Raw genomic sequence first — 22060 nt, forward strand, 5'->3', positions numbered from 1 at the left:
GAACATGACATGACAATCAACAATGTCCCCACAAAGAAGGATAAAAACAATTGAAATATTCCATCCATTTTCTACCGCTTATTCCCTTTGGGGTCGCTGGTGCCTATCTCAGCTACAATCGGGCATAAGGCGGGGTACACCCTGGACAAGTCCCCACCTCATTGCAGACTGAAATATTCTTGATGACTAAAACAGAGTAGATGCGGGAAATATCGCTCAAAGGAAGACATCACCAACATCTGCGGTCCTCTCCAAGGTTTCTCATCGTCATTCACATTGACGTCCTACTGGGTGGTGAGTTTTTCCTTGCCCTATTGTGGGCTCTGAACCGAGGATGTCGTTGTGGCTTGTGCAGCCCTTTGAGACACTTGTGATTCAGGGCTAAATAAATAAACATTGATTGATTCATTGATTTAAGCAAAACAATTTTTGGTGTAACTTTGTACTTTTGTTATTTTGCACCTTGTGTGACTGCGAACACAGTCCACCTGCAGCCAATTGAAAGTCAGGTGTGCTGATGTGAGCATTTTAGAAAAGGCGTGCCCTGACGACCATGCAGTGGGTTGTATGTACATCATATTTAAAGAGAAGATGCAGGCGCTGCAGTGATGAATGTGTGTCACTGCGGCAGAGTCTCTCCTCTCGCCCGCTCGCCTTCCTCTCCTCCCTTGGAGGGAGTCCCACCGGCGCCAGATACTAACTGGGTCAACGACATTCCCTCAGCGTTTTCTCCTTCCATCGGCAGGAGAAGAAGAAGACCAGAAGAAGCAGAGGAGCTGAAGATGAAACTTCACTTTGGTGCTTTAAATGTCTGCTTAGAGGTCCTGAGAACCTTCTGAAGAGAATGTTCCTAACATCCTTATTGACATTTGAAATAAAACAATATGTCTGCTTATTATCAATGACATTTGCTTATTATTTAAACTTAAAGAATATGCACCTTTTTCTAAACCATTATTGGTATTTATGTAAAAATTAGAGATGTCCGATAATATCGAACTGCCGATATGTGATATCGGAAACGATCGGTATCGGCCGTGTACGGAGTGGTACACGGCCATAGGGAGAAGTACAGAGTGACAATAAATCTTAAAGGCCCTTCCTTTGCGTGCCGTCCCAGTCACATAATATCTATGGCTTGTCACACACACAAGTGAATGCAAGGCATACTTGGTCAACAGCCATACAGGTCACACTGAGGGTGGCCGCAAGTTAAGTTAAAGTTAAAGTACCAATTAGGTGTGGTGAAACTTGTCCTCTGCATTTGACCCATCCCCTTGTTCACCCCCTGGGAGGTGAGGGGAGCAGTGGGCAGCAGCGGTGGCCACGCCCGGGAATCATTTTTGGTGATTTAACCCCCAATTCCAACCCTTGATGCTGAGTGCCAAGAAGGGAGGTAATGGCCCCCATGTTGTGAAGTGTGTTGCAGGTGTATTGTTATAAAATATATACAGTGGGGCAAAAAAGTATTTAGTCAGCCAGCGATTGTGCAAGTTCTCCCACTTCAAATGATGACAGACGTCTGTCATTTTCATCATAGGTACACTTCAACTGGGAGAGACAATGTGAAAAAAAAAATCCAGGAATTCACAATGTAGGAATTTTAAAGACATTATTTGGTGGAAAATAAGTATTCAAAGCTCTCACTGATGGAAGGAGGTTTTGGCTCCAAATCTCAGGATACATGGCCCCATTCATTCTTTCCTTAACACGGATCAATCGTCCTGTCCCCTTAGCAGAAAAACAGCCCCAAAGCATGATGTTTCCACCCCCATACTTCACAGTAGGTGTGGTGTTCTTGGGATGCAACTCAGTATTCTTCTTCCTCCAAACACCACGAGTTGAGTTTATACCAAAAAGTTCTATTTTGGTTTCATCTGACCACATGACATTCTCCCAATCCTCTGCTGTATCATCCATGTATCCATTTTGGTATAAACTCAACGGGTGGTGTTTGGAGGAAGAAGAATATTTGTTTTTCTGGGACAAACCTTGAGGGAGAACAATCCCCGCCCAAAAAGAAAAATGTTGAATGTTTTCTCCTTTCCCCTCTGCCTACTTCTGAGGAGCAATCTTAAACGCTCCTCTCTCAGAGTCTTACCAGGTATTCCTCTTTATGTGTTGTTATTTTCTCCTGTGTCCTCACCTCTTTGGCACGCTCCAGCTCGTTGTGCAGCGCCTGCTTGGAGATCTCCACCTCGATGATCCTTTGGCGGAGCTGCTCGTTCTCGTCCTCGGCCCGACTGCGTTTGTCCTCCACGCTCTCCAACTCGTTGTGGAGACGCACCGAGACGTCTTTGGCCACCTGAGGACGCACAGTCAGCTTGGTCAGCCCTCACTTTTTATTCCATCTAGTCATCAATGAAACTACATATTACTGGGAGCACACTGCAAAAACTGAAATGTAAGTAAGATGAAATATCTCAAATAAGGCTGATATGTGCTCATTTTCTGTCTGATAAGATAATTCTTCTCACTAAGCAGATTTTATGTTAGAGTGTTTTACTCGTTTTAAGGGGTTGGATCCTAAATGATGTCAGTAAGATATTACAGCTTGTTGCTGAGATTTGATGAGCTATATTGTGTAAAACATTATATCCATATATCATTATATTATTATAGAATAGACTGCAAAGACAAGATATGTGGCGTTGGAACCTGAAAACTTTATATTTTGCAAATAAGAGCTCACTTGGAATTGGATGCCTGCAACATGTTTCAAGAAAGCTGGCTTCAGTGGCAAAAAAAGGTGAAGAATGCTCATCAAAAACTTATTTGTAACATCCCACAGGTGAACAGGCTGATTGGGAACAGGTGAGCATTTAGTGATCAATTGTACGGAATATGTACTGTATTAATAAAAAGTGTAAATTTGTGATGAGGTGGCAACTTGTCCAGGGTGTACACCGCCTTCTGCCCGAATGCAGCTGAGATAGGTTCCAGCACACCCCGTGACCTCGAAAGGGACAAGCGGCAGGAAATGGATGGATGGATGGATGCTTGAAACTAGAATATAAACTTGCAAAGGTGTGTCATTAACACACACAAGTAGAAAACTACTTTTTTTAAACAATAATGTCTAACTTCAAGCATGAAAAAAACAACACAATCAGCAAAAAGGTCTCTATTTTTTTTCCTACCATGAAAAGTTCACTTATTAGTGAGAATATACTTATTTTAAGGTATTTTGGGGTTCATTGAGGTTGGCTAATTTTACTTGTTTTGGAAAGTCTTGACAAGCCAAATGTTCTTGTTCTATTGGCAGATAATTCTGCTTAAATCAAATAAAACACCCCTATTTTTTGTATTTATTTTTTTTTACTTGTTTTGTAAAGTCTCGACAAGTCGCCTGCGGGCCTTCAGCAAATCGGGATGTTGCCAGGACCGGCCTCAAAATCAGCGACAGGTGCGTAGATGGCCCACCTGGGCCTTGTTATCTAATCACCTGTCGCTCTGTTATAAGCAGCAGCCAGGAGGAGAGACGGGGTTGGGGCTGGAGCCAGAGCGCGAGCGAGAACGAAAGAGAAAAAGACAATTGCTAGAAAGCAACTGAGAGACTTATTGAAAAATAAAACAATATTGTAACCCTGAAACAGGCTCTCATGTCGGTGCTTGGGGGTCTGAAGAGCAAGCCCCACACTAACCAATAATACATAAATAACTTCTTACCGTTAACGCAACTTCTTGAACAGGTGCGGTACAAAATGGATGGATGGATTAAAAATGCATGAGAATGTTTTATATTTTGAACGTTATTTTTAACACTGTGATTACAAGTGGAATTATTCATTACTTATCGTGTTAAGCAACGTCAGCTCAGATTTATCTGAGAGCCAGATGCAGTCATCAAAAGAGCCACATCTGGCTCTAGAGCCATAGGTTCCCTACCCCTGGTCCAGATGATTATTTGTGATTTGTACGTTTTTTCAGAATGTGTTTGTTTTATTTGTGGCCAAAGTAACAACTGGGAGTTGTCTTTATTTTTAAGTGATAATGCCATGATTTTACCATTACGGCCCACTTGGGAATAGATTTTTCTCCATGCGGCCCCTGAGCTAAAATTAATTTGATGTTAATCCACCTTTTGTCTCCTAATAAAAATCGCTAAAAGTACCATAAAGCCTTTAAATAGACCTCCTTTTTAGACCAGTTGATCTGCCGCTTCTTTTCTTTTTTCTCCTATGTCCCCCCCTCCCTTGTGGAGGGGGTCCAGTCCGATGACCATGGATGAAGTACTGGCTGTCCAGAGTCGAGACCCAGGATGGACCGCTCGCCTGTGTATCAGTTGGGGACATCTCTACGCTGCTGATCCGCCTCCGCTTGGGATGGTTTCCTGTGGACGGGACTCTCGCTGCTGTCTTGGATCCGCTTTGAACTGAACTCTCGCGGCTGTGTTGGAGCCACTATGGATTGAACTTTCACAGTATCATGTTAGACCCGCTCGACATCCATTGCTTTCGGTCCCCTAGAGGGGGGGGGGGTTGCCCACATCTGAGGTCCTCTCCAAGGTTTCTCATAGTCAGCATTGTCACTGGCGTCCCACTGGATGTGAATTCTCCCTGCCCACTAGGTGTGAGTTTTCCTTGCCCTTTTGCGGGTTCTTCCGAGGATGTTGTAGTCGTAATGATTTGTGCAGTCCTTTGAGACATTTGTGATTTGGGGCTGTATAAATAAACATTGATTGATTGATTCATTCATTGAAAATGAACCTAATTATTAGGCAGAAAGTGGGATCTTAGCTGTAAAAATGTTAGATTCCAATCCCTAAGACTGATATATCCAATGTGAGTGGTCTACGGACTTTCACCCTACAGAACCCAGCAGTACTTGGTCATAACCTGAAGCAGAGCTGCTTCTAATGCATGAAGTCCATGTGATGGCACTGAACTACAACAACATACACCTTGAGGTCCTGTTCCAGGCTGCGTAGGAGCTCTCCATCCACGTGGCCCGTCTGTGCAACCCGCAGACTCTTCTGCTCCGCCTTCCTCAGTCGGTACTGGAGGATGCGACAGTTCTTGTTGGAGCGGTCCAGCTCGCGCCGCAGTTCCTGCAGCTGGTAGACCTCCTCGTCCATGAAGGTGTCGCGCAGCTCCTCCATCTCGGCGTGCAGCTCCTCCACCTCGTCCTGGAAAAGGCAAGAAGACGCAGGAGTGAAACAATTGTATTTAATACAGAGAATATGTCTGAATGGAAGATTGTGGTTTGTAGAGTTGATGCGGTGATGTTTTCAACAAATGATGATCACTACTGGACAAGAACCGAGTAGAATAAAGAGTACCTTAGAGGATTATGCTAATACGTTCATATGATTATTGAGTTCCAGCAGTGCTTATGATGTAACTAAGCATCTTATCTCTCACTGATTCCACAATATTACTGTCTCCTTTTCTGTATGGAACAACCTCCATGGGAAGAATGGGGGGGCTTGGAGGAGTTGGAAGGGGCTGGGAAGAGGGTAGTGGCGGGGGGGGGGTCATTTTGATTAGTAATGCTGAGCTTTGGAAATGAATGATAAAAACAAGTGCAGACTTTGTTAGAGTTAGTTTGTGACGAACCCCGAGATGCAGAGAAGGAGGCAGGCATCCTCCATGTAAACATGATTTAATCTTTAAATACTAAAACAATGGGTGCGGCGTCTTCAGTAATGCGGACGTTGTACCGGTCCGTTGTGGTGAAGAAGGAGCTGAGCCGTAAGGCAAAGCTCTCAATTTACCGGTCGATCTACGTTCCCATCCTCACCTATGGTCATGAGCTTTGGGTCATGACCGAAAGGACAAGATCACGGGTACAAGCGGCCAAAATGAGTTTGGGTCTCTCCCTTAGAGATAGGGTGAGAAGCTCTGCCATCCGGGAGGAACTCAAAGTAAAGCCGCTGCTCCTCCACATGGAGAGGAGCCAGATGAGGTGGTTCGGGCATCTGGTCAGGATGCAACCCGAACGCCTCCCTAGGGAGGTGTTTAGGGCACGTCCAACCGGTAGGAGGCCACGGGGAAGACCCAGGACACGTTGGGAAGACTATGTCTCCCGGCTGGCCTGGGAACGCCTCGGGATCCCCCGGGAAGAGCTAGACGAAGTGGCTGGGGAGAGGGAAGTCTGGGTTTCCCTGCTTAGGCTGTTGCCCCCGCGACCCGACCTCGGATAAGCGGAAGATGATGGATGGATGATGATGGATACTAAAACAAGAACAAAACCAAAAGGGTACAAACAAAAAGCGCGCACGAGACAGATAACAAACTTGGCTATGAACAAATAAACTTGGAAGCAGGGAACAAAAGACAGTAAGCTACAAACCGCTACCAAATGATAACGTTGCTTGGATGAAAACATGTTGCTGCAAAACCTGCATGTACCTTTCAGCTGTCAAAACGAGGACTGTGGTGTTTTTTTTTTTTTCCCAGAATGCAAAGAAAATTGACTGGACATGGCGTGAAGGTAAATACATGATTTTAATCTTAACTCAAAAGCTACAAACAAGAGACACTCGCAGTGGAGACACAAAACTTAACGCAGGGAACAAAACAAATACTTAAACATAAACTATGAGCAAAGCAGCATGAACAATGAACATCAGTACCAACTATGGCATGGACAGAGAAAAAACAAGAGTGGTGACACCAGAACGACCAACAGAAAATGACATGCTTAAATAGTGACATGATTAACAACAGGCGCGTGAGTTCAAACAAATGAGGCAGGTGAAACTAATGGTTGTCAGGTAAACTAAAACAAACCAGGGTGCGCAAAAACAGGAGATAATGGAGTCAAAAACAAAACAGAACATAACTAAACCACAGAATAGGACATCAGCATTAATGGTGCCTACACAGATGTGTAAGTTACCCATGCCTTGGGCACTAATACACCCCCATACCATCACACATGTGTAAGTTACCCATGCCTTGAATACTAATACACTCCCATACCATCACACATGCTGTTTTTTTTAACTTTGCGCCTATAAAAGTCCGGATGGTTATTTTCCTCTTTGGTCCAGAGGATACCACATCCACAGTTTCCACAAAAAATCTGAAATGTGGACTTGTCAGACCACAGAACACTTTTCCACTTTGCATCAGCCCATCTTTGATGAGTTCAGGTCCAGCAAAGCCGGCAGCGTTTCTGGGTGTTGTTGATAAATTACTTTCACTTTGCATCGTAGCGTTTTAACTTGCACATACAGATGTAGCGACAAACTATAGTGACTGACAGTGGTTTTCCGAAGTGTTCCTGAGCCCATGTGGTGATATCCTTTACACACTGATGTCGCTTTTTGATGTATTATCAGCTGAGGGATCGAAGGTCCATAATATAATCGCTTACGTGGAGTGATTTCTCCAGATTCTCTGAACCTTTTGATGATATTACAGACCGTAGATGGTGAAATCCCTAAATTTCTTGCAATAGCTCATTGAGAAATGTCGTTCTAAAACTGTTTGACTATTTGCTCATGCATTTGTTCACAAAGTGGAGACCCTCGCCCCATCCATGATTGTGAAGGACTGAGCATTTCACGGAAGCTGCTTTTATACCCAATCATGGCACCCACCTGTTCCCAATTAGCCTGCACACCTGTGGGATGTTCCAAATAAATGGTTTGGTGAGCATTTTTCAATTTCTCAGTCTTTTTTGCCAACTGTGCCAGCTTTTTTTAAACATGTTGCAGACATCAAATTTCGAACGTTAAGTATATTGTCTTTGCGGTCTGTTCAACTGAATATAGAGTGAAAAGGATTTCCCAATCATTGTACTCTGTTTTTATTTACTCAATGTGCCAACTTCACTTGTACTTCTAACAGTAAGATGCGTCCCTACGGCCTGTTTATGAGCACCAAACGTTAGAAAAATCTGTCTTCTCTCTCCACTTATGAGAGAAAAAACACTTTTGCTTTTCAAGTTGCCTCATTCCGTGACATCATGAAGGAAAAAAGCCTCCCTGCTCATGGACGTGATGTCACCTCTGAGCAAAAGTAGCCTGCCCTGTGAAAACACCCACCACTTCATGGACGACATGCTCCAGTGGTAAAATGACAACTATCTGCTAACTTAGCACAATGTTGCTGTAAAAATGTGAGGGTAATGTTAGCACTGTAGCTATGCTGGTGTTGCTAAAGTGTGTGCAAAAACATATCTGTCACACAAAGACAAAACATGCTCTTGTTCACATCTGTCATTATTTATAAAAACAACCATGATTATAACAGACACACCTCATAATTTACAACAAAAAAGCAGTCCTGGATAAATATAATACACATGAAGTTGATGTGTCAATGATAGTGTCCACCTTATTGACCGTGTGAGCAGCTTTGATGGCTACAAAGCGGCTTTTTAACTTCAATTGTAAATGAAGAGTAATCTGTTAAACTTTAAGTTTGTTGTGAGGTTGTTCCATTTCTTTATGGCTTTATATGAAAAGGCTGATTGTGCAAAAGATGTTCTACATCTGAGTAATTTACACTGCCCCCTGGTGGAGGCTCGTGTGATTCTAGTTGTCACAGCAGATGTAAACTAGACAAAGTGCTTAAGATGCAAACTGCAAGAACTGAAATCTACGTAAGATGAAACATCTCAAATAAGGCTGATATTTGCTTATTTTCTGTCCGATAAGATAATTCTACTCACAGAGCAGATTTTATGTTAGTGTTTTACTTGTTTTAAGGGTTTTGGTCCTAAATGATGTCAGTAAGATATTACAGCTTGTTGCTGAGATTTGATGAGCTATATTGAGTAAAACATGCTTGAAAGTAGAATATAAGCTGTGTCATGAATACTCACAAGTATAAAAGTACTTTTTTTAAAGTGATCATTTCTTCAAGCATGAAAAAAAATTCTTAATGCCGAGCACATATCATGATGTCAAGATAATGACACTAGCATTTACCTCATTTACGAATATTTTTCTACATATTGAGCAAAAAAGTCTCATATTTTTTTTCTACCAAGAAAAGTGCACTTGTTATTAGTGAGAATATACTTATTTTAAGGTATTTTTGTGTTCATTGAGGTTCGCTAATTTTACTTGTTTTGGAAAGTCTTGACAAGCCAAATGTTCTTGTTCTATTGGCAGATAATTATGCTTAGTTCAAATAGAATACCTCTAATTTTTGTATTTTTTTTTCTTGTTTTTGAACACTGACTTTTTGCAGTGCACTGCAAAAACTGAAATTTAAGTAAGATTGAATATCTTCACGGTGGCAGAGGGGTTAGTGCGTCTGCCTCACAATACGAAGGTCCTGCAGTCCTGGGTTCAAATCCAGGCTCGGGATCTTTCTGTGTGGAGTTTGCATGTTCTCCCCGTGAATGCGTGGGTTCCCTCCGGGTACTCCGGCTTCCTCCCACTTCCAAAGACATGCACCTGGGGATAGGCCCCTCCCACCTCCAAAGACATGCACCTGGGGATAGGCCCCTCCCACCTCCAAAGACATGCACCTGGGGATAGGTTGATTGGCAACACTAAATTGGCCCTAGTGTGTGAATGTGAGTGTGAATGTTGTCTGTCTATCTGTGTTGGCCCTGCGATGAGGTGGCGACTTGTCCAGGGTGTACCCCGCCTTCCGCCCGATTGTAGCTGAGATAGGCGCCAGCGCCCCCCGCGACCCCGAAAGGGAATAAGCGGTAGAAAATGGATGGATGGATGGATGAATATCTCCAATAAGGCTGATATTTGCTTATTTTATGTCTGATAAGATACTTCTTCTCACTAAGCAGATTTTATGTTAGAGTGTTTTACTTGTTTCAAGTGTTTTGGTCCTAAATGATGTCTGTAAGATATTACAGCTTGTTGCTGAGATTTGATGAGCTATATTGAGTAAAACATGCTTGAAAGTAGAATATCAACTGTTGCAAAGCTGTGTCATCAACACTCACAAGTAGAAATGTCATGTGATCATGTTTTATTTAGTTATGTTCTGTTACTTCAAGACTCCTTTAGTTCCTGTCTTTTCACCCCTTTGTTTTGTCACCATGGCGACCCATTAGTTTCACCTGTCTCACGTGTTGGATTCACATACCTGTTTCAATCATGTCATTGTTATTTAAGCCTGGTTTTTCAGTTGATCGTTCTGGCGTCATCACCCTGTTTATGACCCCTCTGTTTCATGTCATAGTTCATGCTGCCCTGCTCATGTCACCGCAAGTAAGTTTTTGTTTATTAATGCCACAGTTAGTGTCTTTCGTTGGTATGCCCATAGTTCTGCCTTCGTCCTAGTTTTTGTTTTCTTAACCAAGTTTGTTCTCCATCTTCTGCGCGCCTTTTGTTTGCACTTTTTTAAATTAATAGATTAAACATGTCTTTACCTTCAGGCGATGTCCCGTCACCTTCCTTTGCATTCCGGCAAAACAAACCACACCATAGCCCCCGTTACGACAATAACAAACAAACAAACCACACCATAGCCCCCGTTACGACAATAACAAACAAACAAACCACACCATAGCCCCCATTAAGACAATAAAACACATTTTTTAAAGTAATAACTTCTTACTTCGAGCTTGAAAAACAAAAAAAATTATGACGCTGAGCACATATCATTATGTGAAGATAATGGCACTAACATTTACTTCATTTAAGAATATTTTTCAACATATTAAGCAAAAAGGTATTTTTTTTACTACCAAGAAAAGTGCACTTGTTATTAGTGAGAATATACTTATTTTAAGGTATTTTTGGGTTCATTGAGGTTAGCTAATTTTACTTGTTTTGGAAAGTCTTGGCAGGCCTAATTTTCTTGTTCTATTGGCAGATAATTTTGCTTAGTTCAAGTAAAATACCCCTCATTCTTGTATTTTTTTCTTGTTTTTAAGACTGACTTTGTGCAGTATTATTTAGGACTCAATTCGTATTGATGCTAATCTTTGAATGTTAGCTAAGTTTAACAATCTATATTTTTGGAGAACTAAACAGTGATGGTGGTGTTGTGGTTTTCGGTCTAGGACTTTGAGCGATTGTTTGTGCAAAGTCTCCAATGGCCTCAGTCATTTTGCTTGCCTGCAACCAACATGTTATACAATAATAAAAACAAGACATAATCGTTGCATTAAAATAGGTTTGTGCTGCCTCTAGTGTTAACAAAATCCTAATACAGGTAGGTAGGTAGGTAGGTTTTTCTTGTCATTGCAACAAGTACAACAAAACTAATACACTTGAACGTTTTCATTTTGTATTTAGGTGGATGGTGAGATCGACAGGCGGATCCGCTGCGGCGTCTTCAGTAACGCGAACGCTGTATCGATCGGTTGTGGTGAAGGAGCTGAGCAGGGAAGGCAAAGCTCTCAATCAACCGGTCGATCTACGTTCCCATCCTCACCTATGGTCATGAGCTTTGGGTCATGACCGAAAGGACAAGATCACGGGTACAAGCGGCCCAAATGAGTTTGGGTCTCTCCCTTAGAGATAGGGTGAGAAGCTCTGCCATCCGGGAGGAACTCAAAGTAAAGCCGCTGCTCCTCCACGTGGAGAGGAGCCAGATGAGGTGGTTCGGGCATCTGGTCAGGATGCCACCCGAACGCCTCCCTAGGGAGGTGTTTAGGGCACGTCCAACCGGTAGGAGGCCATGGGGAAGACCCAGGACACGTTGGGAAGACTATGTCTCCCGGCTGGCCTGGGAAAGCCTCGGGATCCCCGGGAAGAGCTGGACCAAGTGGCTGGGGAGAGGGAAGTCTGGGCTTCCCTGCTTAGGCTGTTGCCCCCGTGACCCGACCTCAGATAAGCGAAAGAAGATGGATGAATGGATGTTGTATTTAAGACTCTGGCACATCTGTTTGATATGTTTTTTTAAAGCCAAGTGTTGGGTCTAAAATGACACCCAGGTAACAATATTCACTAACATTTTGTATTATCTCCTTGTTAACTGTAATATTTGGAAAGTTGACTCGAGTGGTCTTATTGTTCTTCCATTATGGATCTGTGGGTGGACTACTTCCTGTGTAATAGTACACGCTCATCACTCGGACTTCATCACTGCTTTGGTTTCCGGAGACTGGACACAGAACAACTGTCAATTTTTCCTGAAGGTGGAATCATAAATGATGAAGCTATTAAAGATGCATTTGTGGCAGACGAGTCCATTGACAAATAAATGATCACATTTACGGTTTCCTCTGCTGACTGAGGCTTGTAAAAGAAATGAAGTGTATTGATCAACAGAGTCTTGTCAGGAAATACAAAGGCAACGACGCTGAAAAGATGGAGAGGAGGGGGCTACAGTGCACTAAGTAAAAGCTTTTAAATGGATGAAAAGTAGACAGAGTGGGTGATTGAGGGCGGTCTACTGCACTGATTAGGTTCATTCATTTTCTCTCCGACCAGTTAGGATGACAACATGAACTGATCAGACAAAATCGATACGTTTGAACCATAGAACACTCACAGGACACTCCATTAGGTACACAATACAGGAAAAACACGCACTCTCCAAAAAACGTAATAAAACAAAAATAAAGAGTTGCACGGGAAAAAGTGTACTTCAAGAAAAAGCCAGGCCAGCAACACTCGTGTCCTTCCAATAATTTTAAATAAACTGCAAAGGTGCTACAGAACACAGACCGGTTTCAACAATGTTTTCATCAGTGTGCCAGCAGGTACACCTGGGGTTGTGTTAGCCTAGGAAATGTACGCTAAATCAATGAAAACTTCCCATGTATAAAATGAAGCTGAGCAATGTTTTACACACAAAATCCAAAACCAGTGAAGTTGGCAAGTTGTATTAATCGTAAATAAAAACACAATACAATGATTTGCTAATCCTTTTCAACCTGTATTCAATTGAATAGACTGCAAAGACAACATAGTTAACATTCAAACTGGTAAACTTTGTTATTTTTTGGGGAAAAGATTAGCTCATTTGTCATGTGAGGCCTGCAACGTGTTTTAAAAAAGCTGGCACAAGTGGCAAAAAAGAATGAAAAAGTTGAGGAATGCTCATCAAACACTTATTTGTAACATCCCACAGGTGAACAGGCTGATTGGGAACAGGTGGGTGCCATGACTGGGTATAAAAGCAGCTGCCGGGAAATGCACAGTCTTTCACAAACAAGGATGGGGCGAGGGTCAGCACTTTGTCAACAAATGCGGGAGCGAACTATCGAATAGTTTAGGAACAACATTTCTGTCAGGCATGGACTTGGATTGTTTATTCGATGCAAAGGATGATTTGCACGAGCCATGAAGGTACATTTTGATTTATTAACACTATAACTCAAAAAAAGGCAAACAAAGGGCGCTCGCAAGGAGGTACAAACACTTGGCTATGGAAAAAAACAAAAGACTAGCATAAATGCTACAAACTACAAACATAAAACAAAAACACTTGCACTGTGGCATGAAAAAACAAGACTTACTTGGCGTGGACAAAAACAAAACAGCAAGGCATGAAGCAGATGAATATATGATGTGTCGGTACATCGAAGGTAGGTAAAGTTGCCAGGCCAAAGAACAGAAACAGAATGGCTTAAATAGCAGTGACATAATCCGTGATTGGACACAGGTGCGTGACATGACAGCTGAAACTAATGAGTTACTATGGAAACAAAACAAACCAGGAAGTGCAAAACAGGAAACAAGTGTCCAAAAAACAAAACATAACATAACCAAAACAAAACATGATTTCCTTGGCGTGACAATTCCTCAACGAACTATTGCAAGGAATTTAGGGATTTCACCATCTACGGTCCGCAGTATCATCAAAAGTTTCAGAGAATCTGGAGAAATGACTGCACGTAAGCGGCAATGCCCGTGACGTTCGATCCCTCAGGCGGTACTGCACCAAAAACCGACATCAGTGTGTAAAGGATACAGTGATGTAGCGGTCATGCAAAGAAATAAAATATATAATGATAAAACAATTGTTAGTTTTTAATTTTCATTTAGCTTCCCCAATTTGGATTATTTTTTCTTCAAAATCGCTGAATTTTCTCAATCCCTTGTTAACTTCTCTGTCTGCCGTGCGGTCGGAGCGCGTTCTTGTCTGGTGTGTTGCTGAGCGTTCAAGACGGCAGAGAAAAAAGTCTGAGGTGAGGCAAACAATTCTCGTGCCTCACGATAGGGGTGATGATGATCGGTGGCGTAAGTGAGTCAAGTGCCGCAGCGAGTAACATGTTTTCTGTGTTGGTGAGCCATCAAAACAGCAGAGAAATAAGTCTGAGGTGAGGCAAACAGTTCTCGTGCCTCATGATCGGGGCGGGGCGCTCATGATCCCAGACATATGGTGGTAACAGCGAGTAAGTGTCTCAGCGACTTATTTTTCCCGTCTTGTGCACCCCGACTTTCAACATGGATGACTACAATTCCGCACTTAAACAGTTTGCTAAAGTGGACTTACAAGTGAAGCGGGAAATAAATAAAAAAGGAAGACAAACGCCGGAGCTAAATGGTTTGTTTCAATCAGCAGGACGGAAAGTTACTCTCTCTTTCCAGACGGAGTAGCTTTTTGGATGTTCTGCCTTCTTTTTTCAAGCTGTGGAACTGTGAGGACTCAAATGGGATTTTGTGACCTAAAGCATTTGCAAAGAAGTCTCACCAAACATGAGCGGTCGGCCACTCACATTCAAAGCTAGATTACGCTAAAACGTTTGGGATGAGGAAGTGAGACTCTGCTTTGGATGAACAGCAGTGACTCAACATCAGTGTCCACAATGCTAAGGTTAAAGAAAACCCAGAGATTTTAAAAAGATGTCATCAATGCCACCTGCTTCCTCGCCAAACAGCAGCTTGCATTTCGTGGAGATGATGAGAGTAGGAGCTCTGCTAATCACGACAACTATGTTCAACTCTTACAAGACTTTTAAAACTGAAGGAAGTGAAGGAGGACTTTTACCAGAAAGTGACGGCTATTTTTATCCAGAAAGACGGCGCATGGACTTCATTTATAAGTAAAGTTAAGACAGCGATAACATTATTTTTGTTTAGTTTTTAATAAGATGCACATTTTGTGGGCGACAGTTTGTATGTGTAAAGAATGCAGAAATGAAACATAACCTCTAAACTGCTGCCAATCAAATGGCAAAATATCTGCACAGGATTCTGATTACATGAGTGCACATCACTCATGTACAAACCCTGTTTCCATTTGAGTTGGGAAATTGTGTTAGATGTAAATATAAACAGAATACAATGATTTGCAAATCCTTTTCAAGCCATATTCAGTTGAATATGCTACAAAGACAACATATTTCATGTTCAAACTCATAAACACTTTTTTTTGCAAATCATTAACTTTACATTTTGATGCCAGCAACACGTGACAAAGAAGTTGGGAAAGGTGGCAATAAATACTGATAAAGTTGATGAATGCGCATCAAACACTTATTTGGAACATCCCACAGGTGTGCAGGCTAATTGGGAACAGGTGGGGGTGCCATGATTGGCTATAAAAACAGCTTCCATGAAATGCTAAGTAATTCACAAACAAGGATGGGGTGAGGGTCACCACTTTGTAAGCAAATTGTTAACAGTTTTAGAACAACATTTCTCAACGAGCTATTGCAAGGAATTTAGGGATTTTACCATCTACGGTCTGTAAAATCATCAAAAACTTCAGAGAATCTGGAGAAATCACTGCACGTAAGCGATGATATTACTGACCTTAGACCCCTCAGGCGGTACTGCATCAAAAACTGACCTCAGTGTGTAAAGGATATCACCACATTGCCTCAATAACACTTCATAAAACCACTGTCAGTAACTACAGTTGGTCGCTACATCTTTAAGTGCAAGTTAAAACTCTACTATGCAAAGCGAAAGCCATTTATCAACAACACCCAGGAACGCCGCCAGCTTCTCTGGGCCCAACCTCATCTAAGATGGACTGATGCAAAGTGGAAAAGTGTTCTGTGGTCTGACAAGTCCACATTTCAAATTATATTTGGAAACTGTGGACGTGGTGTCCTCTGGAACAAAGAGAAAAATAACCATCCAGACTGTTATCGACGCAAAGTGTAAAAGCCAGCATGTGTGATGGTATGGGGGTGTATTAGTGCCCAAGACATGGGTAACTTACACATCTGTGAAGGCACCATTAATGCTGAATGGTCCATACAGGTTTTGGAGCAACATATGTTGTCATCCAAGCAACGTTATCATAGACGCCCCTGCTTATTTTAGCAAAACAATGCCAAGCCACGTGTTACAACAGCGTGGCTTCGTAGTAAAAGAGTGCGGGTACTTTCCTGGCCCACCTGCAGTCCAGACCTGTCTCCCATGGAAAATGTGTGGCACATTATGAAGCGTAAAATACGACAGCGGAGACCCCGGACTGTTGAAGGACTGAAGCTCTACATAAAACAAGAATGGGAAAGAATTCCACTTTCAAAACTTCAACAATTAGTTTCCTCAGTTCCCAAACATTTATTGAGTGTTGTTAAAAGAAAAGGTGATGTAACACAGTGGTGAACATGCCCTTTCCCAACTACTTTGGCACGTGTTGCAGCCATGAAATTCTAAGTTAATTATTATTTGCAAAAAAATATATAAAGTTTATGAGTTTGAACATCAAATATGTTGTCTTTGTAGCATATTCAACTGAATATGGCTTGAAAAGGATTTGCAAATCATTGTATTCTGTTTATATTTACATCTAACACAATTTCCCAACTCATATGGAAACGGGGTTTGTATGTATGTATGTATGAATAATAAAAAATGTGTGCATTTAAACCTTACTGGATTTTGCAGGCGTACTGAATGTTGTAGTCGGGGATTGGAGAAGTGACTTTGAACCCGCACTGTTTGTCAGCTGTAACACAGTGAATACACTTCAGCAAACAACTAACAGACATCTCTGCCACACACTAGTGTGTGTGTGTGTGTGTGTGTGGGTGTGTGTGTGTGTGGGGTGGCAGCAGGTTGAGGAGTTGACCAGCTGGCGGCCTGACAGTGGCCCTGCAGGCGGGCGTTTGAGCCGAGCACACATGGGACACATGAGTACCATGGGGTCCTGAGGCGGGGCAGCAGCATTACAGCAAAGCTGATTAACTTGGTTGTGTTGATACTGAGGCCAAGACACAGACACGCACGCACGTGTGTGTCATCACATCTGTGATGGATACTGGTGGAGACTGCAGCCATCTTCTAGGTTGCATCGCTCCCCAGCCGGAGGAGATCCTTCAAGAGCGCTGGCTTTGTATATTTACATCGTGCGCCGTGTGTTTATGTCATAGATGGAAGCCAATAATACTTTCAATTATCAACAAGGTAAGTTGCCTTCAAATGCAGTGTCACTTAAATCCAGGGGGTCCCCAAACTTTTTGACTCGGGGGCCACATTGGGTTAAAACAATGTGGCCGGGGGCCGGGCTGTGTATACACTGTATTGCCAAAAGTATTTGGCCACCCATCCAAATGATCAGAATCAGGTGTCCTAATCAATAAATGTAAATACATTAATAAATCACTTGGTGTATAAAGTCAAGCGCTTAGCCAAGTAGACTGTTTCTACAAACATTTGTTCAACTCAGAGCCATAGTAAACATCCCTCTTTAATGTGTGTAAAAAGGACACATCAAACATCAAAGGACATGAAAGACATTAAAGCAGCAGAGCTGATACAACCATCCACTTCTACATACAGCTATGAATAAAAAGTAAAAGAAACATGAACTGTGGTGGTCTCTGCTGTGTTCTACGCCATCGTCCGCTGGGGTGGAGGGAGCATGGCCAGGAGCAGACCCAACAAAGCAACCAAGAGAGCCGACTCCACTCTCGGCCAGTGTCCAGTCTGCATGGATAGGCGAGGATATGTCCAAGAAGACTGAGGTGTTCGATACCTGCTCATTCAGCCAAGACACTGTGAAGTTTGTCCGTCCAGGCACTCAATGCTAGCTCCGCAGTCCTGTCTCTTCATCCGCATCTCCTCCAGTCTCTCCAAACAGACTCTGGTGTGGCAGAGACCCAGCAGCTGGTCTCCATGGCCAAAAGGCTCCAGGAGGCAGATCCAGAAGTCCACAGAGGTCACAAAAGTGCCACCCCTTGTCACACAGTCACAAATTGTCGCGGACCAAAAGGCAAAAAAATAAATAAATAAACTATATACATATATATATATATATATATATATATATATATATATATATATATACTGTATATAATACCACATGAAAAGAAGAGGGAAACACAAAAGGATGACACAAGAGCACAGAACTCCTGCCAACAGCAGCCACTACAGCGGCGCATCTTGGAAAAAAAACAACAAAAAAACATATAACATTTATAAAATTGTATTTAGTGTGTTGACTAAATTACATTAATTATATTAATGACATTGTTTTCAATTCAATAACATATTTTTCCAAGATGGCGCCGCTGTAGTGGCTGCTGTTGGCAGGAGTTCTGTGCTCTTGTGTCATCCTTTTGTGTTTCCCTCTTCTTTTCATGTGGTATTTTATATATATATATATATTATTTTATTATTATTATTTTTTTTTGCCTTTTGGTCCGGGACCCTTTGTGACTGTGTGACAAGGGGTGGCACTTTTGTGACCTCTGTGGTGCTTTTTTGTGGACTTCTGGATCTGCCTCCCGGGAGCCTTTTGGCCATGGAGACCAGCTGCTGGGTCTCTGCCACACCAGAGTCTGTTTGGAGGGACTGGAGGAGATGCAGATGAAGGGACAGGACCACGGAGCTAGCACTGAGTGCCAGGATGGAAAAGATTCACAGTGTCTTGGCTGAATGAGCAGGTATCGAACACCTCAGTCTTTTTGGACGTATCCTCACTCATCCATGCAGACTGGACACTGGCCGAGAGTTGGTTGGCGGCCGAGAGTGGAGTCTGCTGTCTTGGTTGCTTTGTTGGGTCTGCTCCTGTCTCTGGCCATGCTCCCTCCACCCCAGCAGACGATGGTGTGGAACACAGCAGAGACCACCACAGTCTATATGTTTCTTTTACTTTTTATTCATAGCTGTATGTAGAAGTGGATGGTTGTATCTGCTGCTTTAATTTCTTTCATGTCCTCTGTGTTCTTTGATGTTTCCCTCTTAAACACATGTAAGAGTGATGTGTGCTATGGCTATTAGTTGTTTTTTTCCCTTGGCCTGAGTCTGGATCCCCTCACCAGGGGCCCAGGCTCAGACCGATTTTTTCATTTTTCATTTTTTTAAATTGTAATCTTTTATTTTTTTCTCCCATTCCCCCCTCAGTTGTTTACCTGTATCTCACCTTTTTTGCAAGGGGCGCCAGAAGTTGGCAGACCCGTCAGAGATCCTGTTCTGTCTCCCTGTAATGTTTGTCTGATTTTGAATAGTATTGTGCTGAAAATTTTAATTTCCCTTCGGGGATTAATAAAGTTGTCCGATTCTGATTCTGAATACAATTTTATAAATGTAATATGTTTTAAAAAAAATACTTAAATGTTGTTCCGGGGAATATATATATATTTTTGGAGCAATGGAAAAAAGAATAATAAAGATAGACACGCCCGATTGTAGCTGAGATAGGCGCCAGCGCCCCCCGCGACCCCGAAAGGGAATAAGCGGTAGAAAATGGATGGATGGATGGACAAAAGAATAAAAAAACAGCCTGCATGGCAGCTCTGTGACAACATTGCAACTTTTTGTAGTTAAATTTCACCTCATTCCACTTTTTATTTTTGAATAGCATTTCCAGAAAGTGTGTCGGGCTGTTAAACAATTAGCTGCGGGCTACAAATGGCCCCATAGCCACACTTTGGACACCCCTGACTTAGAAGGTGTAAAAAGGTTCAAAAAGTGCATTTCAAGTAAATATGAGAACTGCAAGTAGATTCAGTCAATATTTCCCACACAAGCATTGTTTCAAACAAAAAGATGTGCTTACCTTCAAATAATCATTTTCAGATCTCAAGTCCTCAATCTCCCTCAGCAGGTCGTCCTCGGTGCCGCACTTGCCTCCTTGTGGACTCGTCGTGGTTTTGGGTTTCTCGACAGTGACCCGAGGACCGGACTGGACCAGGCACGCTGACCCCTTGGGAACCGGATGAGGCTCGCCGGTGCTGACCGCGGCTGCAGCCTGCATCGCCGGGAGGTCCACTCCCAGGGGATCCCGGTCACTGGAGCCGGTCCCGGACTCCGCGTCGCTGCTGGCCGCCGGTGCCAGCTCGGACGGGCAGTCCGAAAGGTCGGAGCTGCTGTCGGTCTGGGCGACCAGGAGTCCGGTCGGTACCCTGACAGGAGAACCATGGCTGATGCTGAAGAGCTTGCCCTTCTTGGCCTTAGCGAGGACGGGGCTGCCGGCGGCCGGGCTTCCATGCTGGGGCAGCCTGCTGGGCTTGCTCCCTCCGGCCTTGGTGCAGCTCCTGGCCGCGGCGGGCTTCTCTTTCCCCGGGGTGATGTTACGTCTGGAGCCGCGGCTCGGAGCTTGCAGCTGCTTGCCGAGTTTGGAGGATTTGGGTCCGATAGTTGGCGGCTTGGCGGAGCAGGCGTGGACGTCCTTCAGGAACGGTCTGGCCGGGGAGGAAACCCGGTTCGGTCTCTTCTTCTCCGGCTGGTGCTGCTGGCTGGCTCTGGTGTCAGAGTCGTTGGAGCTCTCCATCCTACGCTGACACCAGCAGGGGGGGTGGAAAACGGCACCGGAGCGTCTTCCTGGCCCGGTCCTCGATGGGCATCCTGTGAACGACAGTCCGGTGTGTGCGTCCACTCAGCGGGGTGTCGTGGTGCTGTCCTCGGGAGGGAGGAGGGCTGCGGTCAGACTGGATTAGGAGACATGCTGGCCGCCGAGGCCTCCGTGTCCCTCTCGGTACCGGGAGTCCATCCCTCTGCCTCCAAGTCTGCTAGCGCTGCCGCAGACTTGTCAGATCCGCAAAAGCTGCGGTGTGACGCCCGTGATTGGCTGCGAGGCGCATGCGCAGTTTGACACACATGCGAAAGGGCGCGCGCGCTGTCGGGTACGCGCAGATCACGTGACGTACACCAACTGTCTCTCTACCAGCTTCACCGGTAACATAGATCTACTTTTAGTTTACACCTGCCTTTACAAATTAATTCATACTTTGTAGTTATATAAAGATGCACATCACAATGACATCAATACAAAAGCTAGTATCACAAATTTGGGTTAATAATACCTCTGAGGCAGCACAGGGGACAGGGGAACAGGGGTTAGTGCATGTGCCTCACAATAAGAACGTCCGGGGTTCAATTCTGCGCTCGGGATCTTTCTGTGTGGAGTTTGCATGTTCTCCCCGTGACTGTGTGGGCTTCCTCCCACCTCCAAAGACATGCACCTGGGGATAGGCCCCTCCCACTTCCAAAGACATGCACCTGGGGATAGGTTGATTGGCAACACTAAATGGTCCCTAGTGTGTGAATGTGAATGTTGTCTATCTGTGTTGGCCCTGCGATGAGGTGGCGACTTGTCCAGGGTGTAGCTCGACTTCCGCCCGACTGTAGCTGAGATAGGCACCAGCGCCCCCCACGACCCCAAAGGGGAATAAGCGGTAGAAAATGAAAGGATGGATGGATGGTACACCTGCCTTTAAAAATTAATTCATACTTTGTAGTCATACAAAAGTGTACATTACAATGACATCCAATACAAAAGCTAGTATCACAAATTTGGGTTAATAATACCTCTGAGGCAGCACAGGGGTACAGGGGTTAGTGCATGTGCCTCACAATAAGAACGTCCGGGGTTCAATTCTGCGCTTGGGATCTTTCTGTGTGGAGTTTGCATGTTCTCCCCGTGACTGTGTGGGCTTCCTCCCACCTCCAAAGACATGCACCTGGGGATAGGCCCCTCCCACCTCCAAAGACATGCACCTGGGGATAGGCCCCTCCCACCTCCAAAGACATGCACCTGGGGATAGGTTGATTGGCAACACTAAATGGTCCCTAGTGTGTGAATGTTGTCTGTCTATCTGTGTTGGCCCTGCGATGAGGTGGCGACTTGTCCAGGGTGTACCTCGACTTCCGCCCGACTGTAGCTGAGATAGGCACCAGCGCCCCCCACGACCCCAAAGGGGAATAAGCGGTAGAAAATGAAAGGATGGATGGATGGTACACCTGCCTTTAAAAATTAATTCATACTTTGTAGTCATACAAAAGTGCACATTACAATGACATCCAATACAAAAGATAGTATCACAAATTTGG

General features: G+C 43.8%; 1 protein-coding gene and 1 long non-coding RNA gene across 8 annotated transcripts in view; one reads left to right on the plus strand and one right to left on the minus strand.

Moving 5' to 3' along the window:
* The window catches only part of LOC133567960 (microtubule cross-linking factor 1), a 128297-nt gene extending 107281 nt beyond the window's left edge, over nucleotides 1–21016 (minus strand). For 5 of the 7 annotated variants that reach the window (XR_009809513.1, XR_009809512.1, XR_009809514.1 and 2 more), the window contains exons 1-3: nucleotides 19788–21015; nucleotides 4904–5128; nucleotides 2147–2305 (exon numbers count right to left, since the gene is read on the minus strand). Coding sequence is in view for 4 of the 7 variants with exons in the window: in XM_061919612.1 (XP_061775596.1) it covers nucleotides 2147–2305; nucleotides 4904–5128; nucleotides 19788–20501 (1098 nt within the window). In the remaining 3 variants the exon portion in view is untranslated. Of the gene's footprint in view, nucleotides 1–2146; nucleotides 2306–4903; nucleotides 5129–19787 lie in introns of all 7 variants that reach the window. The other 2 variants (XM_061919610.1, XM_061919611.1) reach the window with 1 other exon arrangement.
* LOC133567962 (uncharacterized) lies at nucleotides 2076–3553 on the plus strand. Its single transcript, XR_009809515.1, has 2 exons — nucleotides 2076–3027; nucleotides 3336–3553. It is a non-coding gene; the product is annotated as an uncharacterized LOC133567962 (long non-coding RNA).
* Nucleotides 21017–22060: the final 1044 nt, after the last annotated feature.

This window comes from Nerophis ophidion, linkage group LG14, assembly GCF_033978795.1.
Source record: "Nerophis ophidion isolate RoL-2023_Sa linkage group LG14, RoL_Noph_v1.0, whole genome shotgun sequence".
NCBI classification, from domain to species: Eukaryota; Metazoa; Chordata; class Actinopteri; order Syngnathiformes; family Syngnathidae; genus Nerophis; species Nerophis ophidion.